The sequence below is a fragment of the Aplidium turbinatum genome, chromosome 6 (assembly GCF_918807975.1).
Source record: "Aplidium turbinatum chromosome 6, kaAplTurb1.1, whole genome shotgun sequence".
NCBI classification, from domain to species: Eukaryota; Metazoa; Chordata; class Ascidiacea; order Aplousobranchia; family Polyclinidae; genus Aplidium; species Aplidium turbinatum.
This window is the reverse complement of record NC_137477.1, coordinates 27551366-27565629: the sequence shown is the minus strand read 5'-3', so window position 1 is coordinate 27565629 and position 14264 is coordinate 27551366. Positions and strand designations below refer to the sequence as shown.

The 14264-nt window shown below is 42.1% G+C and overlaps 1 protein-coding gene across 2 annotated transcripts in view; it reads right to left on the bottom strand.

The window, feature by feature from the left end:
• LOC145771571 (uncharacterized) overlaps positions 1-14264 on the bottom strand; it is a 112794-nt gene that overhangs the window by 31176 nt on the left and 67354 nt on the right. For both annotated transcript variants that reach the window (XM_082583276.1, XM_082583277.1), the window contains exon 9: positions 13088-13263. In XM_082583276.1, the coding sequence (XP_082439402.1) occupies positions 13088-13263 (176 nt within the window). The remainder of the gene's footprint in view (positions 1-13087; positions 13264-14264) is intronic.

The window sequence follows — 14264 nt, the reverse complement described above, 5'->3', positions numbered from 1 at the left end:
TGCTTGTGATTTTAAACCAGTTAAAACTTGCAAGTAGGCCTATACCGTAATTTATAGAGAGTGCTCAAAAAATGTTATTATATAGGCCTAACTACACTACTCGAAATCTGTTCTTTTTTTGCAGGCTGTGATATGGCAGACGCAATAAAGCAGAATGAGAAATGCATCATCTGTTTTCAAGGATTTGAGGAAGAGTGCCAAGAATATTGAAAACGGCTGCAAGTTGGAGATAAGGGTAAAAGGACCATGTTACATTTCGCTCATCTCCGCTGTGATGACAGAATGGTCGAAGAATTAGAGACAGAAACCGGTGTTCTTGTGCATGATAAATGCCGTCGAAACTACACTGACAGGAAAAGAATTAGAAGAATCACTGCTTCTGATGAAGGAGGAACTTCCAAGAAATGGAGACGATCGCATACGTCTGGTTTTGATTGGAAGCGTGATTGCTTCTTCTGTGGAAAAAGTGCTAACTACGATCGGAAGCATCCAGATCGTAACAAAATGGCTTGCAAAATGGAATTGAACTTTACAAGCAATATTTGTCAAATGTTTTGCGCACAGCTAAACTGTGGTTGCAATATTTGCAGTACATTTCTGTTTTGAAATTGTTTATTAGAGCAGAAAGAACTGGCGACTGGAACATGCACCTTGTAGCTACTACACAAATGATAAATCTGTTTGCAGCGACAGGCCACAACAATTATGCCAAATCTAGTCGACTGTATCTACAACTAATGCACGATCTTCCTAAAAGTCATCCATGGCTGTACAATCAATTCATAGCTCATGGACATCATACTGTTAGAAGGTCTGACAAATTTTGGTGTGGCATCTCCACAGACTTTGCGATAGAACAGATCTTGATGAGAACCCTAAAAAGCCGAGGTGGACTGACACGGGGACGTGGATTTACAGAAGCGGTTAGGATTTTATGGATCTATAGTATGCACCGGTGTGCTGGAATCCATCATTCCATGAGTGATTTTACTGAACTGCACGTGGCCACCAATGAACAACACGCTGAAATGGGAGTCAGCAGAATTAAACGTGATTCTGAAGACATTAGCAACATGATCACGTGGTTACAGAATCACAACCCATTCGATGCCACTGACCCGGCTCTACGATCCTTGTCATCTGCACAAGCATCAGATGAGAAAGACGGCATTAATTGCGACATCGTGGAAGACGTTGGAATCATGATGCAGAAGAAAATGGACAACAAGTCTTACACGGAAATGTCGTTTAAGCGAGCTGACCAAGTAAGGACTCTGGAGAATCTTCGAAAAGGAACAAAAATTGCAGATGACACCATACACATAGATCCGATGATGCTGTTTTCCAGATTGTTGATTCAAGTTGAAAGGAGTGACAATATTAAGTCCCTTTTTGCTTATGAGTTAGCTCCTATACCAACTTCTCTGTTCAAGGATGACATGATGAGAAAAGGAAAGAAATCATCACTTGCCTCCGTTCTAAAAGAGGGTGTGCCACCAGTAGAGCTTTCCGAGTTAACAGATGCCAAATTTGTTATAGATGGAGGCGCATTATTGTATCGTGTCTATTGGAAAGCAGCTTCTTCATACAAGGAAGTTGTAAGTCAGTATGTGGAATATATGAAAAATAATTATGGAGATGGTTCTACTGTTGTCTTTGATGGATACGCAGCTTCAACGAAGGATCACGAGCACAGCCGTAGAGAAGTTGGACGGACAGCTGCTTACACAAAGATTGCAGAACATCTCATCGTTCCAGATAACCAGCAGGCTTTTCTAAAAAATGACTCAAACAAGACTCAGTTCATAGCAATGTTGATGAAAAGTCTGGAACAACATGGTCATGATGTGTACCAAAGTGACAATGATGCAGACACCATGATAGCGAAACAAGCATTAACACTCTCTACTGCCGGACATAACACAGTGGTGGTTTCAGATGATACTGACATTTTTGTATTGCTCATTCACCACTGGGATGGGCAGGATATACTACCTGATATATATTTTTTCTCACACGCAACAAAAAAGTCGAAGGTTGGTTTGCAGATGTTCCGAATTCGTGACATTGCGGAAAGCATAGGTCAACAAATAGTAAAAAACATCTTATTTCTGCATGCATGGAGTGGTTGTGACACCACCTCGGCTACATTTGGACATGGCAAAGTGACACTTCTGAAACATCTAAAAAGTAAAGAGGAGATCAGATCAATAAGCCAGCTTTTCTATTCAACAAACGCTAACGTAGAAGAAATTTCAACTGCAGGTCAGAAGTTGTTTGTCTTAATGTATGGTGGTAAGGACGAGAAACTCTGTGAGCTACGATACAATCGCTATATGTCTGCAGTCGCATCTTCAACTGTTGGTGTTCGTCCAGAGAAGTTACCGCCAACAGAATGTGCTGCCAAGTATCATGCACAGCGGGTGCATCTACAGGTCTTGCAATGGAAGCATCCTATCCCTGCTACGGTCATCAATCCTGAAAACTGGGGATGGAAGATTGTATGTGGAAAATACTTTCCTATCATGACGGACATGGAACCAGCACCTCCAGAGTTGTTGAACATTATTAGGTGTAAATGCAAGAAAGGGTGCAATGCAGCATGTTCCTGCAAGAGGAATGGACTGAAGTGTGTTTCAGCCTGTACCTTTTGTACAGGAATGTGTAAAAATATTGAGCCTCTTTCACTTGAATCAGAAGAATGCGAAAACACTACTACTCCTGTTGAAATACACAGAAATATATTTGATATCTTTAATGTGTAAGACGAAAATATTGGCTGTCCTATTAGTTTAATGCAGGGGTCACCAAACTACGGCCCGCGGGCCCGAACCGGCCCGCGAACTGATTTCATCTGGCCCGCCACGTGCTGCGAAAATAACAGCTGCGCTACTGTACAACTGTTCAGGGAAAAAGTTACCAGATTTTTTGTAAAGGACTGACGTTGCTGTTTATCATTAGGCCACCACAAATGGGGACAGCCTAGGCCAAATTTGGAAAGATGTAATGTTTTTTCAAGAGCACGATGCCCTGTAGTGTATCGCAGCAGGGGATAACTTTTCCAGCAACTTTTCGATTTTCATCACAACTTTGCTATTCCACCGCTGACTTTGTTATTTATTGTGCTCAATTCAAGTCAATGGAGATTCTAAAATCTAAATACTTGTATAATTTTTCGCAATTTGCATCCGGCCCGCAGTTGTTAATCTCGCAGCAATCCGGCCCTCAGAGAAAAAAGTTTGGTAACCCCTGTTTTAATGTACGTATAGGCTTTTTATGTTGAAAGGACCATACCTCGTTGAAATAACTTCATTTCGACCTAAATTTATCCTTATTGTATTTGCCTCATCATTAGCTTCAATTTCATATATCACTTGCCTATATTGCCATTCAGTCATTTTTGATAATTTTTTTATAAATTTCGTTTTTTCAAAAATCCCATAATTTTTTTTGCCCAAGGTGGATTTTTGCGGATTTTTGATATTTTGTTTCAGACCATGCACTGATGCTTGTGGCAAAATTTTAGCTTTGTACTATTTTTTTTCGGGTTTTCCAGTTTTTTTGGTTAATTTGACTGGACTATATACAGTATACTGTAGTGTACACTGAGCACGTAAGGGAAACATATATCTTCCTAGAAATTTGAGCTAGAAAACATTTGTCTTAACCAGTGTGTACTGAATTGAGTAAGACATGTCCTCTTAATGTTCATGTTGTGTTGAACGGATTCGGAAACTTAGAAGTAGCACGAATCAGTGGCCATGCACAAGCTGTCAAACAGCCCAATTTATGTAGTGCAAAATAGTAAATGCATAATACTAGAATCAGGCCTCGAAATTTGTACTTTTTTCCGGCGGTCAAGCATGTCCTACCGGACTGGTCCTTTCAGTGGACATTTAATATCTCAACTGGACATATTTTTTACATGTAGATTTTGCACAAAATTACACTACTGCACAAATGCCTGCAGTTAGCATGCTTCCTTGATTACTTCTGCACTCCTTTTGTCACGTGTACTCCGCGAGGCAGTACTCTGTTTTATTCGTATCATTTCATTCTGGCAGGCTAGCGAACAACAGCTTCTTTTGTTCTAGTTCTAGTGTTGAGTTTAACAATCTTACGTTGTGTATTTTGTTGCAGAAATTGCGATTCGATCATTTTTCTTTTGTTAATACATTCAAGAAAAATAACCGTCTTTGTTCATGATCGAATCGCAATAGGATAAGGTTAATTTAAAGAAATTTGTGGAATGGTGGTGATAACATGCGCCTTTCCCAACTGTAATTTTGAAACAGCCGACGTGCCCGAAGCGGTTGCTTGTGTGGTGCTGCAAAGTCACACGTACAGTCATGCTGCTACGACGCGCAACGCTCCAGCGCCCGTAAACCTTGGCCCGAAGCTAAATCGACCTACTGTAGATATTGGAGTTTCTCCAGAAGAATGGAGCGTGTTCACCAGAAGATGGAAGGCTTTTAAAGAAGGTTGCAGCATTCCTGATGAAGCAGCTTCAGTCCAGTTATTTCAATGTACCGGCCAAGCCCTAGGGGACAGCCTTCTCCAAGCTGACGCTGAGACAGTGAGCAAACCTGTAGATGAACTTTTGCTTGCAATGCGACAACTGGCCGTTATACCTGTCGCCACAGGGGTGTTACGGTCAGAGTTTATGGCGATGCACCAAATGCGCGACGAAAAATTTCGCGCTTTTGCAGCTCGTGCTCGAGGAAAAGCGGATATATGTGCGTTCACTACGAAATGTTCCTGCGGGCTGAAAGTTAGTTATACAGATCACATGATCCGCGACACACTACTCAGTGGAATTTCGGACAGTGAGATTCGTCGCGAAATGATGGGAATGGACAAAGTATTGTCGATTCCCATCAACGATATCATCGCCCTTGTCGAGATTAAAGAAATGGCTCGCAATGCGGTACCATCTCATGACGTTTCGGCAGTGTCGACGTTCAAGCGCAAGAAAAGCCAAAGCCCTATTCCAAGAGACCGTGGACACATCCAGGCAGCACCTTCCTCTCCCAATTGGTCACAAAAAACTCACTGCCCTAAATGCAATAGATTATTCAATCGTTACAGAGAAGGCCCCAGAGGTTGGAACACTACGCCTTATTCCCTTTGTCTCGAATGCTTTCGGTCATCTCGTCATAAAAACAAATGGGGCGCTCCTCCTAAAGATGCATCAGTCGGAGCACTCTGTGTAGCACCTACTGTACCTCAAATAGGCACATTTGCCTCAACACAAACTGACATCGCAGCCCGAGACCCAATGTTCTCAACAATTCGTGGTCCTCACCACACATTCCAAAAAGGGCATTGGACACCATCCCGCATGCGAGAACATCCCACAGTTCGGGTAGACATATCTATGGATGACTCATGTCATCAAGGCAGGTACACTAGCGTGATAGCACAAGTAACAGCAATCGCAGATACTGGTGCCCAAATAAATGTATGGTCACTGAAGAACTTTGTGCAATCCGGCTTTGGACAAGAGACCCTTGTACCCGCACCAAACCTAATAGCTGCAAATCGCTCTACTATTTCCATTACAGGAGCATTTCGTGCCATCATTCGGGGTACAGCGCACGGCTGCAATGTTGAACGTCGGTGCATGATTTACATCAGTCCAGACGTTGACAAGTTATACTTATCTCATGACACACTATTGCATTTAGGTGCCCTATCCCCGAAGTTCCCAACTCTAGGGGAACATCAGATCAAGCAAGAAATGGCGCACAATCTTATCGAACCAGAAATCAACGTCGTCAGACTTGTCAACGGTGGATGCACAGTACCCAGCAAGCAACTGGAGTCGTGCACTTGCCCTCAACGTGGTGCAGTTCCAGCTCCCCCAACCAAGCTTCCGTTCCCATGCACACCTGAAAACAATGACAAGATGGCAAACTGGCTACTCCAGAGGTACGCCGCATCCACTTTCAACACTTGCCCGCACCGCGCGCTACATTGTATGGCTGGTCCTCCCATAGAAATACATGTTGACCCCAACGCGAAACCAGTGGCCGTTCATACACCAGCGTCTATCCCCTTGCATTGGCAAGAAAAAGTACACGCTGATCTCCTCCGCGACGAGGCTCTGGGAATCCTTGAAAAAGTCCCCCACGGCGAACCCACCACATGGTGTCATCGCATGGTTATCACACGCAAAAATGATGGCTCACCACGCCGTACTGTCGACCTGTCCCCCTTAAACAAATTCTGCCAGAGAGAAACCTTCGCCTCCGAAGCTCCATTCCAGCTGTCCCGTCGTGTCCCCGGAAACACTTGGAAATCGGTGACTGACGCATGGAACGGCTATCACAGTGTTCCACTGCGTCCTTCTGATCGGCATCTCACAACTTTCATCACTCCCTTTGGAAGATGGCGCTACACTAGGGCACCGCAAGGATTCCTATCCTCTGGGGATGGCTACAATCGCCGTTTCAATACCATATTAACCGATTTTGTACGCAAAGAACGCTGTGTCGACGACACAGTGTTCTATGATAGCCAACTGGAGGAACATTGGTGGCGAACCATAAAATTCCTCACTTTAGTGGGACGGGCGGGCATTGTCCTTAACCCTGACAAGTTTCAATTTGCCCAACGCACCGTAGATTTCGCTGGATTCCGTATCTCAGAAGCAATGGTCGAGCCCCTCCCTAAATACTTGCTCGCCATCCAAGAATTTCCAGTCCCGAATAATATCACAGACATACGCAGCTGGTTCGGATTAATCAACCAAGTAGGAAACTATGCTCAACTGCGTGACCTAATGGCACCGTTCAAGCCGTTCCTTAGCCCAAAGCATAAGTTCGAATGGTCTCAGGAGCTGGATTCCGCATTTGCCGCCTCCAAATCGGCAATCGTTGATGCTATTCGCCATGGGGTAGAAATCTTTGACCCCTGCCGTCGAACATGTTTGCGCCCTGACTGGTCCAACAAAGGCATCGGATACTTCCTTCTCCAAAAACATTGCGTATGTGCTTCCACTATACCGGACTGCTGCTCATCAGGTTGGAAAGTGACTCTTGCAGGATCCCGATTCCTCTCATCGGCCGAACGACGTTATGCTCCCATAGAAGGCGAAGCCCTAGCAGTTGCGTGGGGCCTAGAACAGACAAAGTATTTTACGCAAGGCTGTGATAATTTGGTTATTGTAACGGATCATAAGCCATTGGTAAAAATATTCGGTGACCGTACGTTGGACGAAATCACTAACACTCGCCTGTTTCGTTTAAAACAGCGTACACTAATGTGGCGCTTTGATATCGCACACTTACCTGGCACAACCAACTGCGCAGCCGATGCTGCCTCACGTCACCCAGTATCATGCGATCTCATTGCTGTAGCGTCGTGTGCAGAAAATAATGTAGCAGAAATGGCGCTGGTTACTGCCATACAGGCAGATGCCGCCCATGCCTTTTGCTTGCAATGGCCTGAAATCGTTCGGGAAACAGCCGCCGATCCAAACCTTAGCAAGTTAATGGTAGCTATTGAAACGGGATTCACCTTTCCCAACACCGGCGACATTCGCCCATATCTCCCCTATCGTGACGGGTTCTTTGTTGAAGACGACGTTATTCTATATCATGATCGTATTGTTGTACCACCATCGCTTAGGCCTAGAGTACTCTCAACGTTGCATGCTGGTCATCAAGGTGTGTCTGCCATGGAACGCCGGGCACGTGCTATAGTATTTTGGCCCGGTATGACTAATGATATCCATGCTATTCGTGACTCGTGTACTTCATGTAATCGTAATGCTCCATCTCAAGCAGCTCCTCCCCCGACGCCATGTGATCCCCCAGCTACACCATTTGAGAAAATTTTTGCAGATTATTTTGACTATGGGGGCCGTCACTTTTTGGTCATTGGGGACAGATTCTCTGGGTGGTCGGATGTATTTGCCACGCCATCAGGATCGAGTGCCGCAGGAGCAGCTGCTTTGACTCAACTCTTGCGCTCGTACTTTGCCACGTTTGGTGTTCCTGAGGAAATATCTACAGATGGGGGTCCCGAATTTACGGCTGCCGTTACTGAACTCTTTCTTAAAAATTGGGGTGTGCAGCACCGCATATCGTCATCTTACTTCCCTCAATCTAATGGTCGAGCTGAGGTGGCTGTCAAAACTGTAAAACGCTTGCTCATGACTAATGTGAGCCCAAACGGAGACCTGAACAACGATTCCTTCTTACGTGCATTGTTACAGTTGCGAAACACACCTGATCCTGACTGTGACATCTCTCCAGCAGAGATCGTGTTCGGTCACCCTCTGCGCGACGCATTCGGTTTTGTAAACCGCCTAGTCAAGTTCTCCAATCGTCACATTCGTCGTACATGGCGGGATACATGGAAGGCAAAGGAAGACGCCCTTCGCCTGCGAGCTGGTCGAACCGATAAGGCGCTGTCTCAGCATACTCGTCCTTTACGTACCTTACAATGTGGAAAACGCGTATTTATCCAAAACCAAAACGGCAACTATCCTCGAAAATGGGACAAAGTGGGAATGGTTGTCGAAACGTTGCCGCATGACAAATATGTAGTGAAAGTTGACGGGTCGGGCAGAATCACAAAACGGAATCGACGTTTCTTGCGAGTAATTCCACATACTAAAGCATGTGCCGATCCCATCCCTCCTCAACCAAACATCATTGCTCACCCACAGAGCCTCCCATCATCTTCTTTTGCCCAGCCTCCTGAAACGGACTACTGCCCTCCCCACCCTCCGCATCACGAAATAGGCCCTAGCCCAGAAATTGGAGAATCTCCGATGTTGCTTCTCGATGCAGATCACAGTCCGCCCGCACTCACCTGCCCGACACCAGCCTCAAGCCCGAAGCTTTGTGAGCCACAGCACTCACCTGAACCTCCAAAGCAGCCGCTACCTTTCGATTCAGTGGAACCAACCGAACCTACAAGTGGAGTCCCTCACTTTGAAAAATCGCCTGTTTTGCGCCGTTCCACGCGGTCCCGACGGCCGGCATTGGATTTAGACGCATCCTCTGGTCAATGGGTAATCAAGGGGTCGAGCTCGTAAGTCTACAGTTTCGCCTTACGAGCTGGGGGGGATGCACAAATGCCTGCAGTTAGCATGCTTCCTTGATTACTTCTGCACTCCTTTTGTCACGTGTACTCCGCGAGGCAGTACTCTGTTTTATTCGTATCATTTCATTCTGGCAGGCTAGCGAACAACAGCTTCTTTTGTTCTAGTTCTAGTGTTGAGTTTAACAATCTTACGTTGTGTATTTTGTTGCAGAAATTGCGATTCGATCATTTTTCTTTTGTTAATACATTCAAGAAAAATAACCGTCTTTGTTCAACTACAGTATTGTGTAGTCGTGTTTGTAGAAGAAGATTTTCTACAACATAATAACTCTGCAATGGTTGATGGCTTAATTAACCGACCCTGAAGTATACTGGAGCAGATTGCTTGCAAATAAATCAGTGCGTTAATGACAGTCGTGTAATGACGCAATAAACACAATTGAAAACAACAATCCAAATTTCCTTATTACAAAAGCAACTACGATCATTTAATCCGTGGTTTTCGTGTTATAGAATCGTTGTGCCAAGCGATTACTGCCGGCGCGGGGTTGTAAATCCCCATGTCAGGACCGTCCAGACAAATGCGCATTAGTGGCTCAATAGTGTTAGCCTTCAATAGTGTTAGTGTCAACTAACTAACACAATAGTGTTAGTCTAACACCCTCCCTTCTGTGCAGAAATTATATTTCTATCAGTATCAGCGTGAATAAGGTCGCCACATTCGCCTAAGCTCGTGCGAAACCCAGCTGAGACTTGCTTCTCTGTGAAGTTTCTTTTTAACAAACAATCAATGTAACGCAATAATCCTCATTGTTGAAATTAGAATACATATCCTGCCGAAAAGTTCAGACAACTTTATTTCAAGGTAACATTGCAAGGCGTTGAAATGATGTAAAAATGGCTACTTTTTCCATCAGCTTGTTAACCACGCCACTCTAATGTGATCTTTAAAGCAATTGCCTGTACTTTTATTGTTTCAGCTCCGTATTTGTTCGCGTTAAACAAACAATTGTGACAATTCAAATTTAAAATATATTTTTGCTGCATTAGCTCTATTTTTGTCAAGACTTTTGCGGCGGTAATTCATGACCAACCAATGAGTCGGCTTCGGCAGACATTCAAGGTCATTCCGGAGGTCATGTCCGCCATGACCGCCGGAATTTCGAGGCCTGCTAGAATGCATAGGGTCAAGCGGGGTCAAATGGGACGCGGGGTCAAATGGGACGCGGGGGCAAATGGGCCATTCTGTTACTCTGTTTACTTATCACATTTTTTCCCTACTTGTTCTTTTCTAAAATCGGAAGTTAATAGCTCATTTTAAAGCTGCTTTCCCATAGATTTGGATCATGTAAACCAAACACAGATCTACATTTGGAAAATATACTTCAGATGATGCAAAAAGTGGCCAAAAAATGTGAAAATATTAAAATTTGAAAATTTACCAAAAAAACTTTGGTATACAACAAAAACTAATTAAGGTGGAATGAAAATTTACTGAACAGCATACACCCCAGAATGCTGAATTACTATGTTGAAAATATTAATAGTCCCACTTTTTTACTTTTTGTAATTTTTCTGTTTAAATAAAATGGGGTCAAATGGGTCACATTGGCTTTTTGACAAGTTATAGCTCACTTGCATAACTTTTTTAATTCTATTTAATTTATATGGTATTTTTTAGGTAAACAGGCCTATTATTACTATTAGACATAGCTGTTGGTTGCATGATTAGCTCTTGACTTGATGACTGTCAATAGGAAAGAACTGTAGGACTTCATCACAGCAAACAACACACAATTTAAAAAAATTACTGAACTGCATTTTGACTTTTTGAGTCAAGACCCCTCTTTAGGAACCCAATGACACCTACATTGCTACAAAATCGACTCTAAATGGCATGAGAGTTGTGAATGACATAACTGAATGTGGTGTGGCGAATACAAGTTTGACCGTGATGAGCTAATACAATTTTCTGCAAACCAATGACAAAGAGAAAAAGTAGTTCCTCCTCATGACAGTCTAAAACTCCAGACAGCTGTATCCAGATAGGAATAAGTCTACACTGATGCAATAACTATAACTAATAACATTCTGGACATCTGTCAACACTGAACTAATTAATTTTGAGTAATTTTGTCATTATATTCCTATCATGTAATCCCGTGTTGCTATTAGTGTATTCCTTGAAGCTTTCAAAGTAGGTAGCAACCTTAAAAATGTTTTCAGTTGCCCCAAAAACTTGACAGGATTATTTTTTCAGGTATTGACACGATGCAAGAGGGTGCCCGATTTGAATTTCAAACTTTTAATTTTTCCCCAATTTATGAATCACCCTGTTGTATAGTATCCTATTTCAATTGTCAACTATAGACCCTGCTGTTTGACTTGGCCCCTTCTACTCTGTTTATGACTGCCCGTTTAAAATTGAACATTTGTAAAATGTTTCCTTATTCATATCGTTCAATTTGTAAAAAAGAGCAGTGCAAAGTATGTGTTCTACCTTCATCTGAAAAGAGCGTAGAAGGCCTTTATTGCTAAAATTGTTGAGCCTCACTTGAACAAAATACATCCCACCCAACAGGTCTGTGATAAAATAGCAAAAATGAAGTTCTTTCCTTGCCATTTACACGTATAGAAGTTGTGGCCCATTTGACCCCACAGCTGATGGGGTCAAATGGGCCACACCTACCCCAGCTTAGCACAAGTTTTTAATTTTTCTGAAAAATGTTTTATTTCATTGCTGAAAGGTGTAATGCTCTGTGGTAAATATTTTTTTTTTAAATTTCATCATAGGTTTTATGTGGCATTCAAAAAACTGAAAAAGTGTCCCGTTTGAACCCGCATGACCCTAGGCTATCATTGTAATAGCTTAGCAATGGTATGGTATAGGCCGGTAAATGCACACCTCTATACTATAGCAATATAGCATATACACTATACAGTTTTTTTTATTTGCGTCAATGCTGATATTTAAGGTAAAAATAAAATGTCTTTTTGCAAATTTGTGATCTATGTGGTACATTTAAAAGCAAATGTTGTATTATAGCAGATAAAAACATGGACCTTCTGAGCATTTTAAGCCAAAAACCAGCTTTCTAGCTTAATCGGTTCTCAAGCCATGAACTGTTTGCTGAGTTTGAAGGTCACATAACCTTTCGGCCATTTAGCCACAACAAGCGGCATATGACCAAAATCATTTTGGAGGTTGTTTTTAGGCCTAAACATCACTTTCAAGACATCTGTTTTTTTGGATATAAAAAAACAAATGCATTTTTCACTCCACCCTAACGGACAAAGAAAAGCCTTTTTCTAATTGAAATAATATATTTATCTTTAAACTAGAAAGATTATTTACAAAGCAGAATTGACCTTTTTTTAGGCAGGTATCATACATTTTACAAATGCAGCCAACAACGCTAGCAAAAAAAGCCGAGAAGCCACAGGTGTCGCGAGATGGGATGCGATAGTAGAATGATGGTTCAGTAAACAAAATTCCAGATTATTAAGCTACTTTTTTTCTATTGTTTAATTATTGACAGCTTGCCAACAGTTCCTCTGATTAAATTGTAAAGTAATATGATAGTGTTTTTTATTTAAATCAGTGCAGCAGGAAGCTAGTAAAAGTTATTTACATCACTGAATTTCTCAGTATGCTGGCATCTTAGCGGAGAAAAGCTCAAGAGTAGCCATTGTTGTAAAATATTAACAGTATCATCCACTTTAAGTTGTCGATTACTGGGTGATTTAATTCTCTTTATTACTTTGATTTTAAAGTAGTCAGCTGTTATATTATGGCACTATCTTCCAGATTATACCTAAAGCAAAGCAGATATTGACATTAAAATTGCACTAAATGATTAATTCCCAAAATATATTAAAAGTGCAAACTTTAGGGTAGCATACTGTGAACATAGTCATGAATCTTTTTCACAATTAAGCGATGCGTTCTCAGCGATAAAATAGAAACTAAAACAAGTTCAGTTGTAACAATCAAAATGTTAAAAAAGTTTTAAAGATAAGTTTGCATTACCTTAGGGTTAGGGGATGGGCCAACATTTTCGCAACTTTTTAATAACTCTTCAAAGACATGTGCTTTGGACGCCGCTTTAATGAAATTCACTTGTGATTTTTCCTTGTGTATCAAAACAACTTCATGTTGGTACTTGTAGATCAGGTCTTGAATAATGTGTATAAAATTGCAATCGCCTGTGGAATCACACCTCAAGATTAACATGTCATTAACAGGGATGGCCACTACGAGACTTAGTTAAAAATCTTGTAAAAAATTTCTAGATTTTTACGCCAATACAATAGTCCAATAACACCAGAGCATGGCATTTTGGTGCAATCCGTTTGAAGTATGTCAGATTGAGGTTCACACTTTATCATTAGGCGATTTGGCGTCCAACCCTCGCAATACAAAAAACAAGTGACGTTAAATCGTATACACAGGTAGACAATAAAATATGAATAGATTTCAAATTTGTTTGTAGTGAGAAAGATCGTGGAAAAATTTGAAACAACATATGGAGGTGATAATGAACGGGGAAAACGATTGGGATCAAAACAGATCAAAATGCTCGTCCAATAAAGAGAGAGGAGACGAGGAAATGGAAGAAATGATGCAAGCAATGAAAGAAATGAAATCAGAGAAGGCTCTGGAACTATTTGAAGTCAATGTGGAAATTATATGCTCAAGTGGAGAGACGGGATTGAAAGCAAAGACTGAATTCAGTCAGCATGTGTCAGATGGAAAAGGAATGCTAAAAGAATGGAACACGAGAGTGGTGATACCCAATACCCATCTTCAATGGAAAGGGTGATTAATGGATTGTGGGTCATATAGGGGAGTAACACTGTTGGAGTATGCAATGAAGGTACTGGAAAGGGTGATATAATGGATTGTGGGTCATATAGGGGAGTAACACTGTTGGAGTATGCAATGAAGGTACTGGAAAGGGTGTTGAAGAATACAATAAGATCCTTAGTGAACCTGGACGAGACGCAATGTAGATTTATGCTTGAGAAGGGAACGACAGGTGCCATTTTTATTTTGAGATGGTTGCAAGAGAAACATCAAGACAAGGAAAAGAACTTATGTATGCATCTGTAGCGCTAGAGAGCTCTGTCGTCTCTGGCGTCACACGTATACGTCACTAGATTTGTCCAGAAGGTTCTGCCTTGAGCGCATACTTGCACGTCTCGGG